At 41.0% G+C, this 19,138-nt stretch overlaps 1 protein-coding gene across 1 annotated transcript in view; it reads right to left on the bottom strand.

Moving 5' to 3' along the window:
• The window catches only part of CUBN (cubilin), a 639,217-nt gene that overhangs the window by 449,051 nt on the left and 171,028 nt on the right, over positions 1–19,138 (bottom strand). The window contains exon 23 of the mRNA XM_029588764.1: positions 1,052–1,241. Within this exon, the coding sequence (XP_029444624.1) occupies positions 1,052–1,241 (190 nt within the window). The remainder of the gene's footprint in view (positions 1–1,051; positions 1,242–19,138) is intronic.

The raw sequence follows: 19,138 nt of genomic DNA, 5'->3' as shown, positions 1-19,138 counted from the left end.
TATCCATTTGCGAGTGTATAGTAAATTGTCACTGAAAGAGTAACATAAGTATTTTATAAACCTTGCGTCAGGAGCTGAACAGTTTATAAAATACTGCATATTTCTACTCTAAAACTAAACATGTATGTTTCAGTATACACGAATATTTACTATGAAGGAAAATGCATACTTTCTCTACTCCTTTTAGAAATATATGATTGTATATTTTATGCGCAAAATAATCAAGACACCGCACGAATAAACACCCAGGATTACAATCAGAGGGTGGTATTTACTACATTCAAAAAAAAAACTTAAAACAGCCAAGCCTTCCCAGTCACTTAATTCTCCCTCACTTCAGCCTGACTCTTTCAAGCTGACACTCCGTTCTTACTCCACAGTCCAGTGCATTGTTTCGATTGTTTCTCTCATTTATCATCGCATTTGTTTAGAGATGACATTTTAGGTTATGGTATGGTATGGTATGTTATGACCCGTTCCACAGTTAATTGTCACTCTTGTTCTGTGTATCGCCCTTGAGCGAAATTTGCAGTTACATTGTAAACCGATGTGATTTGTATCTTTTTACAGGAACGTCGGTATAAAAAAGTTATAAATAAATAAAAATAAATATATACCATTTTGAAAATACTCACAAACTTGGAATCACCAGTTTACTTAATCCATCTCTCTGAACCCTCACCAATTCTCCCAGTCCTCCCACCCAAAAACTGAGGTTAATAAGCAAGACCAATTTTACAATCACAAGTCAGCAGGTGCAATAGTGTATGAATAAGTTTGGCAATGTACACTTATATTTTATTTATATTTATTTATTTTATGAGTATTTCTCTTATACAATAGTTACTACCACGTATACTTCTGAATCCTGCCTCAGAATGCTCCTAGACTGCCTCTATTTTTCCCAGGTAAAATGTTCGTGTGAAACAAAAATACATATACTCTAAATATTTATAAAATATAATATATATGAGCATACATGCTACTTATGCACATATGTACTATTTTTATGTACAAAACGCCTTTGAACATTCTTCTTTAATGCACTTACCTAATTTCTACGTAGTCTGCACAATCTGTATACCATTTAGGCTCCAATACAAACTCAGTAAAATTTAGCTGAATTTGTTTGTTGGTTCCTACTGTGATCCTGTAAATGCACTCATGATTATTGGGGTAGTTGCTGGGATGGTTTGGGGATGTAAACACACCAGAGGGCTCTGTAAATTCTTCATCACATGCTGTCAAGCAAAAAACAAACAAACAGATGCATTTATTGATTTAATGATATGACTCTTTTTAGGAATATTCTCATTAACAGTACAAGAAATTGCGAGCAGTATTATCCAAATTCCCAGTATAATATAGTTTTGTATAGTGTTTTTCCTTAAAACTGAATGCAAAAACAATTTAGATACAGAATAAAGGACTGAATCCATTAAAAATGATTTGGAAAACAGAACTACTAATAGCTAACAATAGATGGGAACATACAGGTTGACTCAATGGGTATCAATGAATATCTGTGTCTTGAAATAAGAACATAAGAAATTCCATGCTGGGTCAGACCATGGGCCATCGAGCCCAGCATTCTGTCTCCAACATAGGCCAGTCCAGGCCACAAGTACCAGTCAGATCCCCAATAGTTGATTTACTTCTTGTATCATAGTCCCATGGATAACCCATAGGCAGGTATTTGTAACCCTAGGGTAGGCCCACCTAGTAACTGGAGGTGGGGATTAGGTAAGTGTGTAGGGGGTTAGGGGCCACTTTGACATGCTATGTGACACCTACGAACAGAACAGTGGTCTCTTGTGAAGATTTGCTGGCCTTCGGAGTGAGGAAACTCACTCCAAGATGAGATTTGGGCAATGTTCTCTCAACCTAGCTTGATGTTACCCAGGTGTAGTTAAAATCTGCGTTATGGCTGTGTGATAGCTCTTCGCAGACAGGCTAGCCCAGCCCACTCTCCGCCCCTAACTCCTCCTATTTTTAGAATTTGCATCGCACCATACGATATGGTGCGATCGCATGCGGTAAACACTTTTTCGCATGCGTTAAAGGCCTATCGCATGCGAAAACGGGGCTTTTCGCATGCGATAAGCCCTTAACGCATGTGAAAACGCCTTACCACATTTTGAAAAATGACCCCCTATATTAGTTGCCTTGATCATGTCCACTGGCAACAGATTCCACATCTTGATTGCGTGCCAAGTGAAAAAAATACTTCCTACACTTTGCTTTAAATCTGCCAGTTGCTAGATTCATGGTGTGACCCCTAGTCCTAGTGTTTTTGAAATGGTAAATAACTGTTCTCTATTTACCCATTCCACCCAACTCATGTTTAAATAAATTTCAATTATATCCTCTCTCAGTCATCTTTTCTGCAAGCTAAAGAACCCTAATCTGTTTATCCTTTCACCATAAGAGAGCTTTTTCATCTCCTTTAGCTTTTTTGTAACTTTCTCTGTGCTTTTTCTTTGTCCACTATATATATTTTTGAGATGGGGTAATCAGAACTGCACACAATATTGAAGGTGTAGTAGCACCATGAATCTATAGAAAGGCATTATGATATTCTCAGTTTTGTTTTCTTTTCCTTTTCAAATAATTCCTAATATTCTATTTGCCTTTCTGGCCACTGCCACACAACTGAACCAAAGATTTCAAGATATTGTCCATAAGGACTCTGAGGTACTTTTCCTATGGAGTGACCCCTAACACGGAACCCGGCATTTTCTACTTGTAGTTGGATTATTCCTTCCATTCATTCCTTTGCACTTGTCCACATTAAATTGCATTTCACATTTACAAGCCCAGTCTCCTACTTATGCAGTTCTTCACAATCTGCTGCTATTGGAACGACTCAAAATAATTTTATGTCATCTGCAAATTTGGTACCTCACTCATCATTATTTTCTCTGGATCATGTATGAATATGTCAAATAGCAGCGGTCCCAATAAACTAATAGGAGAGGTCTCTATTCACTATCACTAATGACTTTTTCTTGATTCAGAAAACTGACCATTTAGTCCTACTCTCTTTTTCCTGTCGTTTATCCAGTTACCAATCCACCATTTCCTAAGGTGGTTCTCATGAAGGACTTTATCAAATGCCTTCTGAAAATCCAAATACAGTATATCAACCAGCTCACCTTTATCTACATATTTACGCCTTCAAAAATCTAGTAAATTGATAAGGAAAGACTTCCCTTTGCAAAACCCACGTTGACTCTCCCCCATTAAACCATGTCAATTTATGTGGTCAGTAATTTAGTTTTAAGAAAAGCTTTGACCATTTCGCCTGGCTCCAATGTCAGGCTCACCAATCTATACATCAGGCGCACTGGCCTATCTGAAATTCTGAGAAGTTAAATACAGAGAGCCAAAAAGCATTAGTAACATCACAAACAGATGGTTCTGTGAGATTGTGACCAGGAAAACAATTGGACAGAGAACAGAATGTCCCATTGCAGATGAAATTTAGGGGTACAGATTTTTTTAAACTTTCATTTCAACTCTTACAATTATAACTAGGGAAAAGTGCTGGTCTATAACAACCTGCGCATGTGTATGTATGTGTTCATGTGCCTGTGTATGTGAGTGCCTCTGCCTATGTGTATGTTTGCCAATGCCTGTAAGTATATATGTTTGGTTGGTGGGGGGGGGGGGGGCTGTGTGGGTGTCTGTCCCTTTGTGTATATGGGTGTCAGTGTGTGTATATTTCTGCCTCTGTGTGTGTTTTTGTCTCTGCTTGTATCTGTTCCAGCCTTTGCATGTGCTAGTATGTGTTTGTGTGTGTGCTTTTGCACGTGAGAGCCAATGTGTGTACATGTACGAGGCAGTGTGTGCTTTTGCAAGCTTGTGTGCTTCTGCATACTTATGAGTGTGTGCCTATGTCCCTATGTGTGGAAGCATGAGAGACAGGATTTCTTAGACAGAGCATATTAGCTAACAGTACCAGGCATTGCTCGGGTTGTTTGTCAATAATAACCTTTGTGTGTGTGTACCTGTGTGTATGTGGGTGCTTCTATGTTGATGTGTGCATTTGGGGGACCTTTTGTGTGTGTGTCTGTGTGTGGGTGGATGCCTGTGTGAGTGTATGTTTACCTGTGTGTGATTCTGTGTTAAGTGTGTACCTGTGCCTGTATATTTCTGTTTGTGCGGAAGTCTGAAATAATCTACTCTGTCTGTGCGGAAGTCTGAAAGACTTCCGCACAGACAGAGTAGATTGTCTTTGCACCATGTACTTTCTACTGTTCTGAGCACCACTTCGTGGCCAAACATAGATATGACAGTGTGACAGACTGACTGACATAACATAAGCCTTTTATATATATATATATAGAGAGAGAGAGAGAGAGAGAGAAAGAGAGAGAGAGAGAGAGAAGAGAAATATTAGCAGGCTTGCACATTTGAAAATCATATTTGGATAAAAGTCAGAACAGATTTTGTCAGAAAATTTCATCAAGGGATTTGGAGAGATACGGCTTTAGCTATCAGGAAGACAGAGATAGAGGAAATATAAAACTATGAAAGGGTTTAAATAGCAGATTAAACTACAGAGTTGGAAGTAGGTTTGGTGATTTTTTAGCAAAATAAATTCATGAAGAGAATACTTGAAAATGATTATGGGATCAGCGGAAAAAGTTAAATTTTAGTTAAAATAAGGTTGTCCTGAGGGAGGGAAAACTGCTGTTCCTAACATTAACTATATGATAAAGGTCAGTGCAAGAGGCCAGCTTGAAAAGCATAGGGGTCAGGAATGGAAATAATGCTGGCAGATGCAGGATTATCAACGGAGAGACTGAAATTAACACAAGAAGGACATTTCAAGAGGCAACACCAAACAGGGTGAAGTAATCAATCACTAGCGAGAAGGTACATTTATTTTTTTTTATATTCCACTTTTTGACACTTCAAAGATGATTACATTTAGGTACTGTAGATATTTCTCTATTACCAGAGGGCTTACAATCAGGGGTGGTAACTTTAAAACGAGTGAGTGGAGGCCATTTCATGTGTGTATGGGCTCACGAGCACTCATACTCAGCAATTTTAAATTGTGCATGCGATTGCGCATGTATGATTTTAAATACACCTATCATGCGTATGTGTGCTCCTAATTTTAAGCAGTTCCCCCACTAGTTCTTCAGCCTGCAGTGCCCCCAGTTGACTCACCCAATCATTTTAGGCTTAAACCGATATATTATTTATGCAGACTTATACCTCATCAAGAGCTGAAGTAAACATGCTTGGCTAACAACCCGCTGAGCGCTAAGGCTGTCAGATTTAAAATTCAGATTTATGTGCATAAATTTTGGTGCTGCCTCAAAATGCTCCTGACATTCCCCAACTCCTTTTTTTTTTTTTTTTTTTTTTTACATGTGTGCATGCATATAACCCCATAATTTGGAGCTTTTAAAATATGTATTGCTAATGTGCCACCCAGATACTTGTGTATATGGGCCTTTTAACGCAAGCAATGTTTTTAAGATTCCCCCCCAAGTTTTTACCTGAGGCAATGGAAGGTGAAGTGACTTACTCAAGGTCATAAGGAGTGGTTGGGGCATTTGAACCTTGGCTTCCTTGGTTCATTGCCCATTGCTCTAACCACGAGGATACTTCTTCACAAGAAAACAATTTTATATTCTTACAATGCAGGCAGTTCAAAGAGTGAGATTTAGTGTGGAAGTAGAGGGAACCACTGTGATTTGAAGTTTTAGTAACTAACCATCCCACTGATATCATGAATAAGACTTAATATGGCATGTGCCGATGAGAAGGATGTGGTTTAAATGTCATATTACAAGTTCACCATTATTCATATTCAGCATGGAAATGATTATGTAGGAAAAGGAGGGAGCAAAATAATTCAATGAAGCATTACAAGAAGCACCCCCTATATGTAGATGCTGGCAGTGATCTGAGAAGGATAATACTGAGTGACTTCTGTTTTCCTGCCACATAGGTGATGGATAGCTGGAGCTCAGGAAATAGGTGGAAGAGTTATAAGTGTTCATGGTACCAAAACTCCGGCAAGCCAAAAATGTGAATATTGTTGCACCTGATCCTATTTTCTAAATTGTCATATTTTGCTTCTAACACTTTAGTTTTCCTCTCCAAAGCCTCAATTTTTTTGTCCATAGGAGGTGAGCAGATCCTTCAAATCAGAGACTGAGACCCATGCTGTTTAGTATCTCTTCCTGTTCTTTTACAGATGAAACCAATTAAGCCACTTTCTCCACTACGATTTTTGAGCTGGCATTGTCACAGATGTGAGCCCTTTGGCTGTGGCATGGTTGACACAGCCTAGTAGGCAAACTGGCAGTAACACCCTTACAGAAATTGGAACTGGACCTTCACACCTATACCAGCCCCGTTCCCTGTGGGTTGAGTCTTTGGGTTTCAGGGGATGGCAGGGCTTAGGCGAGTGTCCCTTGAAGAGTGGTATGAGAGAGTCCATGAGTGTGCAATGGTCAGGGCAGGCATGAGTAGGTGGAATCTGGGTCCAGGCCAAGTGTCAGGGCAGGCAGGCAGGCAACAATATCTGAGTCGATGCATCAGTAGCAGGTAGCAGGCAAGACTGTAGTCTGGGTCTATAGCAAAAGTCAGTACCAGGCGGTAGGCAGGAGGAACAAGACAAGATGGACACAGAGGACCATGACAAGGGTGGACCGGAGCAGGGCTGAGGAAGGCAGGGCAGGAAGAAGCAGAGCAGAGGGAACATGGCAGTAAGACAAGGGAAGACAAAACAAGGAGAGACAAAGGAGCAAGACAAGGCTAGAAAGCAACAAGCACTGCAGGCTAGGCAGGAGACCTGTTACTGAGGCAATGTGTTGGTAGTGTGGTTGAGTTTAAATACCCAGCTGCATGACATCATCAGTAAGCACCAGCCATCTGTTTCTCCGCCGATGATACCAAAATCTGTAACTGGTTGGACATGCAGGAAGGAGTGGAAAACATGAGGAGGGATCTAGCGAAGCATGGTCTGGCAGATAATATTTAATGCTAAAAAATGCAGAAGCAAGAACCCAAGGGAAAGTTACAGTATTGGAGGTGAAATTCTTCTTAGCACAAAGGAAGAGTGGGATCTGGGGGTAATTGTATTTGATGTTCTTAAGGTGGCCAAACAGGTGGATAAACGACAGTAAAAGCTAGAAAGATGCTTGGTTGCATAGGGAGAGGAATAGTCAGCATAGATCCCTGGCGAGACCTCATTTGGAATATTGTGTACAATTCTGGAGACCACACCTTCAAAAGGATATAAACAGGATGGAGCTGTCCAGAGAATGGCTACTAAAATGGTTAGTGATCTTTGTTCTAAAGCATATGGGGATAGTCTTAAAGATCTAAACAAAAATACTCTAGAGGAAAAGGAAGATAGGGGAGATATGATAGAGACTTTCAAATATCTCAAAGGTGAGCCTTTTTCAGTGGAAAGGAGGCTCTAGAATGATGGGTCATGAGATGAGGCTAATCTGGAACAGCTTCCCAGTGGAAGTGGTAGAGACAAAAACAACATCTGAATTAAAGAAAGCATGTAATAAATACAGGGGATCTCTAAGGAAGTGATGAGAATTATAATGCTAAATTAATTGGCGGATGGGCAGATTGGTTGGGCCATATGGCCTTTTTCTGCCATCATGTTTCTTTGTTTCTATATTTTGTAAATCTAGGTGTGCCATATGCGTGCTTAGGGAAGCCCAGGGACAGAGCAGTATGCGGTGTCTCACTCTTGTTCGCAATATCAGAGGCCTTTGAGGGTAAGTGTGGTCGGTCGCAGAGCCTTCCCACAGCCAGCCAAACATTACATGATCAGTATTCTTGAAGGTTTTATCTAAGAAGCTGTCTAGATAGCTCGTGATCTGGTCTGTTAATGGGCATTATGCTGTCCTCCTAATAAGAAGTGGAATCTTCAGCCACACTTGATGTCTCTCTGTCACTGGTAAGCTTTTCTCCTAATTTATTTGTCTTCTCTACCTTATCAGCCTACATTTTGGTTATGGACCATTTAAGAGGGTCTTTAGTTGACATTATAAGATTACTCAGCAAGTTAAGTACATAAAGCCACACTAGTGAACAGCTTCTAGTTTCAGAGCATCAAGTGTTTCCATGGGTACATTTTTGAGACCAGTAATATCAAGTATTGCATCTTATGTTCATGACTCACCAGACTTGATTGTTTATTAGGAGTTTTGCATTGATTTCAATCCAGATTGGTTGTTAGTGATTTTGGACATTACTTCTTTATAAAGAAATAATCCTTAATAAGAAACCAAAACAATGGATTTGGAAACTCCATGAGTATATAATTTCATGTTAGAACATTTAACCTTCCTGGGAGCAATAATTGAGCCTTATTTTTTTCAGGAACAGATTTTCCAACAAGAGAAGGAAACAGCCATGGGGGCAACAATGGCTCCCTCACTAGCCTTTTCATATGTGGCCGATTTTGAAACAAAACATGTATATATTTCCCCATATTGGTCTTACGTTCATATATGGAAACGGTTTATTGATGACATCTTTATTGTATAGACAGTCTTAGATGACTGTTTCTTTGATTTCTTTACAATGGTTAAATTTGCACAATCCACACTGGCAATTTACTACACATGTAAATCATAATGAAATATTCTTTGTGGATATTCTAGTTAGTTATAATGCTGGAAGAATTAAAAACTATATTTTAAAAAATCGACTGATCCTAATAATCTTTTACTTTATCAGAGTCATCATCACAAATCTTTAAGAGATAATATTCCAGTAGGCCAATTCTCATGGTTAAGGCATTTGTGTTCTTCTGTGAATGATTTCAAAAAAGCAGCACAAGAAACAAATTTGAGGTTTGTGAAACATGGCTGTCCAAGAAAGATATTGTGGCAAGCGTATAAAAAGGCATTGGGGCGGATTTTAAGAGCCCTGCTCGCCTAAATCCGCCTAAATCCGGGCGGATTTAGGCGAGCAGGGCCCTGCGCGCCGGTGCACCTATTTTACATAGGCCTACCGGCGCGCGCAGAGCCCCGGGACTCGCGTAAGTCCCGGGGTTTTCAGAGGGGGGTGTGTCGGGGGCGTGTCGGAGGGTGGGCTCGATCCGCGCAGCGTTTTCAGGGCGTGTCGGGAGCGTTTCGGGGGCGGGCCCGGGGGCGTGGTTACGGCCCAGGGCTGACGGGGGGCGTGGCCGCGACCTCCGGACCCGCCCCCAGGTTGCATCCCGGCGCGCTAGCGGCCCGCTGGCGTGCGGGGATTTACGTCTCCCTCCGGGAGGCGTAAATCCCCCAACAAAGGTTAGGGGGGGGTTTAGACAGGGCCGGGCAGGTGGGTTAGGTAGGGGAAGGGAGGGGAAGGTGAGGGGAGGGAATGGAGGTAGGCTGCGCGGCTCGGCGCGCGCCGTCTATACAGAATCGATAGCCTTGCGCGCGCCGATCCCGGATTTTAGCGGATACGCGCGGATCTACTAAAATCCAGTGTACTTTTGTTTGCGCCTGATGCGCCAACAAAAGTACGCCAAATCGCGCTATTTGAAAATCTACCCCCTAATGTACACAACATGAATGCTTTTTGATTCCACAATCAAGAGACACAAATACGTTTTTGGTATGTCTTTGCACATTTTTCAAAATCACAATTGATAAGACAAAGTATTTTAAATCATTGGCACATTTTGGAACAATATCCTGTTTTTCAAATGAAACATCTTTTGCTTTTTGCCATGGCAAAAATTTGCAAGATAAGTTAGTGTCATCTACTTTAGCCCCAGTACAGGATGGCCCATGGAAAAGTAGCCTGCCTCCAATGCAAAGCAATCAATTGTATGATCCCCTTGGGCATTAAAAATGTGCAGTTTGTGATTTATGCTAGAAGTTTCTTATATTTCACATCTTACGTCACTGGAGGAGAGGAGAGGCAGGGGGACATTTAAATATCTGAAATGTAGCAAAAATGCACAAGAAACAAACGTATTCCAATGGAAAGGAAGTTGCTGAACTAGGAGTCCTGACATGAAACTCCAGAGTGGTAGACTTAGGAACAAAATCAGGAAATATTTTTTTACAGAAGGGGTGATGGATGCCAGAGAATGTGATGAAGACAAAAATGGTGATGGAATTTAAGAGAGCATGAGATAAACATATTAGGCATGTGCATTTGTTTTATTCGTTTAATTCGTTTTATATGTTTCCCATTACATGTCAATTAGATGTGCATTCGTTTCATATGTTTCATATTACATGCTTGTATAGGAAACGTATGAAATGAATGCACATCCCTAAAACATATAGGATCCCTAGAGGCAAGACGACAGACTTGAAGCACTATGGTAATATGTGGTAACTTTTCTGAATGTGGGTAATCTGCATGGAGCAGCAGTTATAACACTGAACAATAAGATGAGAAAGTAACTTGTATGGAGTGGCAGTTACAGCCCTAAATATCTTGCTGCAGACTGGATAGATAGACTATTTGGCCTTTATCTGCCATCATTTATCATGTTACTATATCACTCAGCCTTCCCAGCAACTCTATAGTACTCAGTATCCTGGCATTATTTTTATATCAGTTAAAACCAATAGAACAATTTGATGTAAAAATTGAGGCTATTGGGATGTATAGGTTTTAACCAATAATCAGAAGCCCTATCTATATATGCCTGTGAGAGGGCTTTAAGCTAGGTCCTGCATCACTGGAGTATGGCCCTGGAGAAATTCTGGAGAGGGAGTTCCACTGATCTTTGCCTGGAGTTTGGTGTAGATTTGATGATATTGGGTTTTGTGATGCTTTAGTGCAGTCTTTGGACTAGGCAATATTTATTTTATTTATTTATTTGCTTTTCTATACCAATGTTCACCAGAAGTATCACATCGGTTTACAGTGCAACATGGATTTTCTGTTTTATATTTGACATTTTAATTGACATTAACATAGTAACATTGTGACATTTATATTGTGTCATTGAAACATTTGAATAAAGCGTTTAAAGCATTTAACATATAATCTGTGTTGAGTCATTGTGGTATGCTTTCTGGAATAGCCATGTTTTGAGGTCCTTTTTGAATGATTGGGTTGTGGGATTTAGCCTGAGTTGTGGGGGTAGGTTGTTCCATAGTGTTGGGCCTGCAACTGTCAAGGCTCTTGCCCTTGTTGAGGTAAGATGGGCCATTTTTGGTGAGGGTGTGGAGATAAGTCCAGTGTTGGTGGATCGTAGAGATCTCTGGGAAGATTAAAAGTGTAGGGCCGGGCTTTGCCAGTAGAATTTTTCGGTGTATAGTGCTTTGTGGATGAGTGTTAGTGTTTTGTACTGGATTCTTTGTATTATAGGTAGCCAGTGTAGCTTTTTGAGGACTGGTGTGATGTGTTCAGATTTTTTGGTGTTGGAGAGTGAACTTGCTGCAGCATTTTGGAGTATTTACAGTGGTCACAGCATGTTGGATGGGAGGCCCAGGAGTAGGGTGTTGCAGTAGTCAGTTTTGGAGAATAGCAGTGCTTATAGTACTGTTCTGTAGTCTTGGTCGTAGAGAAGTGGCTTGACTTTTTTTTTAGGATTTGTAGTTTGAAGAATCCAGTCTTTATTATTGAGTTTATGTGCTTTTTCATGTTGAGTTCATTGTCTATGATCACTCCGAGGTCTTTGGCTGATGTGGACATTTTTTTGTCTGTTGAAGGAGTTGAGATGCTGTCTTTCAGTGGTGATATTGTCCTGTTGTTAAGGTGAAGAATTTCTGTTTTGTTGTGGTTGAGGTTGAGGGACATTTGAGATAGTAGGTAAGTGATCTACAGGAGGTGGTTGTTCCAGGTTTTGAGTGTGTTTGCGATGGTTTCTTGTATGGGGAGTAGAATCTGAACGTCATCTGCGTATAGGAAATATATGAGAAGATCTGATGCTAGCCTCTCTATTCAACATTGAGCAAGCTGATGTTAGAGAAAGGTCATTATCTTTGGCTGGACCAAAAATTTGCCCCTCGATATCCAAACAGAGTCAAACATAAATAGATTTAAAAAACTGATAAAGACTTGGTTATTTGAACAGGGTTTTATCCAAGCAAGTTAATCCCTAGGTCCAGATTCCTCCCTAAACTAACCTCTACTAACTTTTATTAAACATTGTTAATTAATACTAACTTATTATTAATGTTTTTACCTCAAAAATTAGTAGGAGGCAGTTTTAGTTAAGTTAATTAGTGCCTATTCAACTTTTAGTTTGTATTGGTAATTAGTTTTATTAGATTTTAAGGTATTATTCATTTTGTTTTATAGTTACCGGTAATTGACTAAGTGCATATTTTATTATGTTTTAAATTGAAGAGTGATGACTTATATGTTGTATGTATGCTGAATTTTATTGTATTGTAAACCGACATGAAATCAATATGAATGTCGGTATATAAAATTACCTAAATAAATAAATACCGTATTTTCCGGCGTATAAGACGACTTTTTAACCCAAGAAAATCTTCTCAAAAGTCGGGGGTCATCTTATACGCCGGGTATCGTCATATAGGGCACACCTGCTCTCTGACCAGTTTCTCTCAATCACACACATGCTCTCAATCAAATGCATTCTCTCACTTACACACAGGCTGGCTGGCTGGCTGGCTGCTTTTCTCTCTCTCACTCACTTCCTCTCCCCCGCCCCCCAAGCACAAATAGTAGCTGCAGCCCCCACAGGCCAAGAAAGAAGAATCCCATCGGCTGCGGGAGGCTCATGGTGCTGTCTCCTTTCCCTATTATCAGCTGCTTCGATTGCTCGGGGGCCGATGCTGCTGTCGCCGCTGCTATTTTTTCATGCGGCACGGCTTTCTCCTTCCCGCGCACCGCACTGCCGTTGCCGCTGGGCTATCAGCACGTTCAAGCCCAGCGGGAATGGCAACGGTGCAAAAAAAAAAAAAAAGCTGTGACATCCGCGGCTGGCCTTTTCTTCTTCCCGCCCCCCCCCCCCCCCCTTTGAACCAGAACAGGAAGTGATGCGCGGGAAGAAAGAGCCGTGCCACGTGAAAAAATAGCAGCGGTGACAGCAGCATCGGCCCCCGAGCAGTCGAAGGAGCTGGTAATCGGGAAAGGAGACAGCAGCATGAGCCTCCCGCGGCCGATGGGTTTCTTCTTTCTTGGCCTGTGGGGGCTGGAGGAGGAAGCTGCTGCAGCTACTATTTGTGCTTGGGGGGGGGGGAGTGGAGTGGAAGTGAGTGAGAGAGAGAGAGAGAGAGAGAGAGAGAGAGAGAAGCAGCCAGCCTGTGTGTAAGTGAGAGAATGCATTTGATTGAGAGCATGTGTGTGAGTGAGAGAAACTGGTCAGCGAGCTCATGTGTGTGTATATGTGAGAGACAATGAAAGTGACTGCTCAGAGAGATGACTGATGTGTATGTCAGTGTGTGAGAGAGAGAAAAAGCATGGTCGTGAGAAATCTGGGTATGTGAGAAAGCATGGGAGTAAGAAGCCTGATTATGTGAGAGAGAGCATGGGAGCGGGAGGGCTGTGTGTGTGTGTGTGTGCGTGCATGAGAGAGAGACTGGTTGATAAGGTGACGGTGTGTGTGAGAGAAAGAGACTGGTGTGTGTGAATGTGAGAGAAAGAATGTGATTCAGGGAATGAGAAGCCTGTGCACGTGGAGAGCAAGCATGGAAATGAGAGAGAGACTGGTGTGTGTGTGTGTGTGTGAGACAGAGAAAGTGATTATGAGAGTGAGAAGCCTGTATATGTACAGTAAGCAGAACACGGGAGTGGGAAGCCTGTGTGTGTGTGTATGGCATGAGAGAAACTGTTCAGGAAGGTGTCTGGTGTGTGTGTCAAAGACTGTTTGGGAAATGATTGGTGTGTGAGAGACAGAAACTGGTCATGGGGGCATGACTGGTATGGTGTGTGTGTGTGTGTGTGAGAGACATGGGCCCTAAGGAAGAGGACCATGAGTATAGAGCTTAGCCATTACTGCTGCTTCTGGTGTGTGCTACGGCCTGCATGGAAGAGGAGTAGGAGAGCTGCTGAGGGGGTAAGTAAAGGTGGCTTTTTAAGTTTATTTTTCTTGACTGCCATTTTAATTGTGTGATGTCTGCTTTTTTGAAATATTTTATTGGTGTTTGGAGAATGTTTAATAGTTTTTATGAGTTTTTAATTGTTGGATGTTATTCTGTTCATAGCTGTTTTGAAACATTTATTCTGCTTATTAGTATAGTTTTACAATTATTTCTGTGTGGGGATCTATAGCTGCTTGCTAGTTCTGTTTTCCTAATAAGAGGTGTATTGGTTTTTAGGGCCTGATATACGGTATTTGTAGTGTTGCCTTTTCATAGATAGGGTTGCTCCTGTTTGAGTGTAAAATTATTTTTTTTCTTAAAAATATGTATAAAAAAGGGGGGGGGGGTTGTCTTATACGCCCAGTCGCCTTATACGCCGGAAAATACGGTAAATAGAAATATTTGCGTGACTTTGGAAATTTTGGTAAGGAATGTCTTTTAATATTCCATTGGGAAGGTTATACAAGCTGGTAGATTGTGGGGTTTGTTATGTGTCCTCTTTAAGAAAGCATGAAAGAGGGGTTCTTCTAGAAGGAGTGGAGTGAGTACTAAGTAAGTTTTAGTAGAGAGATCTAGCAGGAGACCCAGGGGTAGCCAGCTTAAGGCTGAGGTGCCTCAGGCACCTCCTCTTTAGAGAGAAGACTTTGCAGGAGCTTTCTGCTCAAGGTAAAGACCCAAGGTTAGTAGGAGTATTCCTTTCCTGAGGACACTATTAGGGGATCAAGAGTGGGTCTCAAAGATAAAACAAGCAGCAGGGCTCTACCCCTTGTGGGGAGCCTTGGTGAAGCAGTTCCGGGTTGAGACTTGGGACAACTAGGGATCCCTTGCTTGTGGCCCCTGGGAGAGGAGCAGTGACATTTTGAAAACACATCAAGTGGTTCAAGGATGGTAAGAAAATGTTTTTGGTTTGTAAGAAACTGGTACTAGTCTACTTAGGTTTGAGGGAAAATATGGAGAAAAGAGTTGGGTATTGTTTAAACTGAACTGGAGAGGAAGAAAGATATTTTGGTATTTTGGTGCCTTGCATGATGTACAGATTTGAAGGAGAGATGTTTGGTTGATATGTTGTTGCTGACAAGATTGGTACAGCCCTGCAGTGAAAAAAACCTCTGCACCCCGATTCAATCAGTGCCTTTTAAGAATTTTGTAAACTCTGCCTTATTGACTTCTGAAAAATTTCAGATTGTTTGGTTGTTTGAATATATATTTGGAGTGAGATCCTATTTACCATAACTGGGAATGGAATGCAAGGAAGATGTTTGGAAGGAAACGTAAAAGCCCAGAGCACGCATCAATCAGGGAATGCGCGAACAAGTTGGGCTTGCGCACACCCACCATATTTTAAAAGCCGCCCAGATATGCGTAGGTCTCCTGCTGCATACACATCTCGCGTTAATTCAAAAAGGAGCATGGACTGGATGGAGTCTGGGGGGAGGCAAAAGTGTTCCGGGGCAAGGCCAAGAGATGTGCAAATACTTACAAGCCTGTGAGCACGCCCAGGTCTAGTGCCAAATAAGTTTACTTCTGCTATGGAGGAGGTGTAAGTTAAAAAAAAAAAAGAAAGAAAAAAGAAAATGTCATATCTGAGAGGTTTTAAGGGTCTGGGCTAACTGGGAGGAGTGAAGGCTATTAAACTATGGGAGTTTGCACGTTTAGCTCTTAAACGAGGTGAACTAGTGGAAGAACTGGTGAAACTAGCAATGGAGTGGGCGCACACTTCATTTAAAACCCCTCAATTTATGTGGTGGAAGTGGGGCTTGCGTGCCCTCTTAAAATTAGGGACACGTGCATATGGCCGGGCTATTTTATAAAGCATCCCTGGGCGCGCACCGACACACATGCGTCTATGTGTGCCTGCTCACCGGTCTGAAAGTTACCGTCCCTGGGAGCACAGAAGGGACAATGTTTTCTATTTTAGCTCAAGAGAATTCTTCTCTCTCTAGCAGGGCCATAAACACACTTTCCTCTGGGTCCGGTCCATTAAACCATACGACTGACCGTTTCTATCGTTTGAAACAGAGACTGGTACTTGGTTCCTAAACCAGCAACAGAATCTCTAACATTCTGTGTGCCCCGTTAGGGGGTTACATGTCTTTTATTTACAGATGCAGAGCAGTTTTCACCTTCCTATGAATTACCACATAGAAATAACTATTAAGTAATGAGGGCAAGGCTGAACTTGAAGGACTGCTGGCCTTCTTTCAACCTAACCAACAATGTAGGCATGTAACAAATTTAATGAAGGCTTATTATGTATTGCACTAGTGTGTATTAACCGAAAACATACCCCTGATACAGCAAACTTTTAATTAAAAATAGGACTTTATATTGAAAGGATTCAACTGGAACAAAATGAATCAAAGACTCCTTAGAATTTGTTCCCATTACATCACTGGTAAAGTATGAATACAAACATGTCAGATGAAGAGTCAGTCAGTGAGTTATTCTACTCCCCCTAGCCCTTGCTAGGTTCTACCAGCATCTACTAGGCTCCTCCATCATTTTTAGATCCTGATTCAGAAAGCTTTAGTGAGTCAGGCCTTATTATAATCTTAGCCAGTTTCTTTGTTGCAGGAGAAGGTAGGGCTGATATTTATTTACTGGCACTTTTTAGACTCAGTTCCCTTACTAAAAAGCTGATGTATTAGAATATAAGACATGCCATATAGGATCAAACCAGAAGTCCTTCAAGCTCAGCATCCTATCTTCGATAGTGGCCAGCCTGGGTCACTAAGAAGTAACTGGCAAATCTCAGGGATAAGCAGTACTAAACTGCAAAACAGCTTCACAAATGTGATAATGTATGGAAAAATGGCAAATAATGCCATTTTCCCACATGTCATTTTACATTTGAAAAGTTGTTTGTGAAAATTAATTAAAATCGCTAAAAGAGCTGAAGAATCATGTAGATCAACTTATTAGTGATTTTGGCACAGCAAAATTGTAAGTGGAAAATCACACAAGGAAGCAATTTTCTGCAAAACTTAGCTACATCTCATGGAGGTGTGGTTACGGTTTTTTTGCCCTAAAGTCTGCGATTGTGTGTATGCTTCACTGCAAAATAAATCCCTGAACATCCCTTTACATATTTTGCAAATGGCTTAGTATCATGAAAAAAACTTCTTGCAGTACTGGGCCATTCCTGTGGAACTGATTGCAGTTTAGTTTATTGGCCTTTAAGCAATTGAAAACAGTTAAAACTAAACTGACCTAAGAAAAAGAGTACAGAAGACAAACTTAACACAAATACAAGTAAACTATCTTCTTAAGTTATTTATTCATGTTCATGATTCATCTGTCTAGAAGCCAGAAAGGAGGCTCTGATGAATAGTTATTAAATATTTTGAACAGCATTCAGAGAGGTCAGAGAGAGAATAAGAGTCTATAGTGACCTGACACTCCCCAGTGGGAGGTGTCAAATGAGTAGGCAACAAAGTTCATGAGCCCACACTGCCTCATGGTTTTCTTTCCTATCCTGATCTAGGAGTATGCTGAGGCTCAAGGGAGGTGCTCTCAGACACCCAGGAGTAGGAGTCTCTTAGAGGTTGATACTCAGCACCACTTAACTGGATAAGTGGTGGCATCTGAATATCTGGCCCAGTTCCAGCGGCCACCACTTAAGTTGGATAACTAAGTAGGGTAAGATGGGAGCATAACAGGGAGAAGCTACTTATCCACCTAATTTAGTCGGATAAGAGGCGATATTCACACTCTCCCAGCTAAGTTAACAGGATAAGTTAGACCTGCTATTGAGTTGATGAAACAAAATTATTCAAAGTTGTTAAATCACAAGAAGATTGTGATAAATTGCGGAGGATCTTGTGAGACTGGAGATTGGGCATCCAAATGGCAGATATGGATAAGTACAAAGTGATGCACGTAGGGAAGAGCAACCCAAATTATAGCTACATGATGCAAGGTTCTAAATTTGGAGTCACCGTCCAGGAAAAGGATCTAGGCATCATCATGGATAAAATGTTGGAATCCTCTGCTCAGTATGCAGCCACGGCTAAGAAAGCAAATATATTGCTAGGAATTATTAGGAAAAGTATAGAGAATAAAACAGTCATAATGCCTCTGTATCGCTCCATGATGAGACCGTACCTTGAGTATTGTGTGCAATTCTGGTCACCGCATCACTTAAAAGATAAAATGGAATTAGAAAAGGTATAGAGAAGACAACCAAAATGATAAAGGGGATATGAGGAAAGGCTAAAGAGGTTAGGGCTGTTCAACTTGGAGAAGAGATAGCTGAGGGGGATTTGCTAGAGATCTATAAAATCATGAGCAGAACATAATGAGTAAATGTGAAGCAGATATTTACTCTTTCAAAAAATACAAAGACTAAGGGATACTTCAAGAAGTTAGCAAGTAGTACATTTAAAACAAATTAAGAAAATTATTTTTCACTCAACACACAGTTAAGCTCTGGAATTCATTGCCAGAAGATTTAGTAAATGCAATTCCATAGCTGGGTTTAAAAAAAGGTTTGGACAAGTTCCTCTGGATGAGAAGTACATAAACTGTTATTTACCAAGCAGACTTGGTAAAAGCCACTATTTTTCCCTGGGCATTAGCAGCATGGTATCTATCTACTGTTTGGGATCTTGCCAGGTGCTTCTGACCCGGATTAGCCACTGTTGGAAACAGAATACTGGGCTTGATGGATCCAGCATGGCAATTCGTATGTTCAAGGAATGTCCCAGGATAGGAGAACCTCTACCATAATACCTTGTTTAAGGAGTTTGCAGGGAAAAATTCCCTTTGAGTTACAAATTCTGAGATTGCACTATTGATAATGATTTCTTTGGCCTGTATAACCATTTCTGACTTTTTATATGGTTTGCAGCTGCCTCAAGTGTACTATGTGACAGCTTGTCTTGTTGTGTCAAGTTTCCCAGTAAGAAGGATTTATTTTTTGAACAACCCCAAAACTGGTATGTTGTATAATTTATTTTCAGTACTGGGACTTTGCCAAATGACCTACTCAGCCTAATGGCTTTGAAATACTTCTGCTTTTCTCCATCAGGAAGGAACCCAAGAGAGTATGGGGTGTTTGCTTGCCCCACCAATCTCAAGTGTACCCACAAGCCCTATTACCCTGTGGGACAGGGGCTACACTAGGATATTAA

The sequence above is a fragment of the Rhinatrema bivittatum genome, chromosome 2 (genome assembly GCF_901001135.1).
Source record: "Rhinatrema bivittatum chromosome 2, aRhiBiv1.1, whole genome shotgun sequence".
Classification (NCBI taxonomy): Eukaryota; Metazoa; Chordata; class Amphibia; order Gymnophiona; family Rhinatrematidae; genus Rhinatrema; species Rhinatrema bivittatum.
Note: the sequence above shows the minus strand (reverse complement) of the source record. Positions and strands in the feature narration are given on the sequence as shown.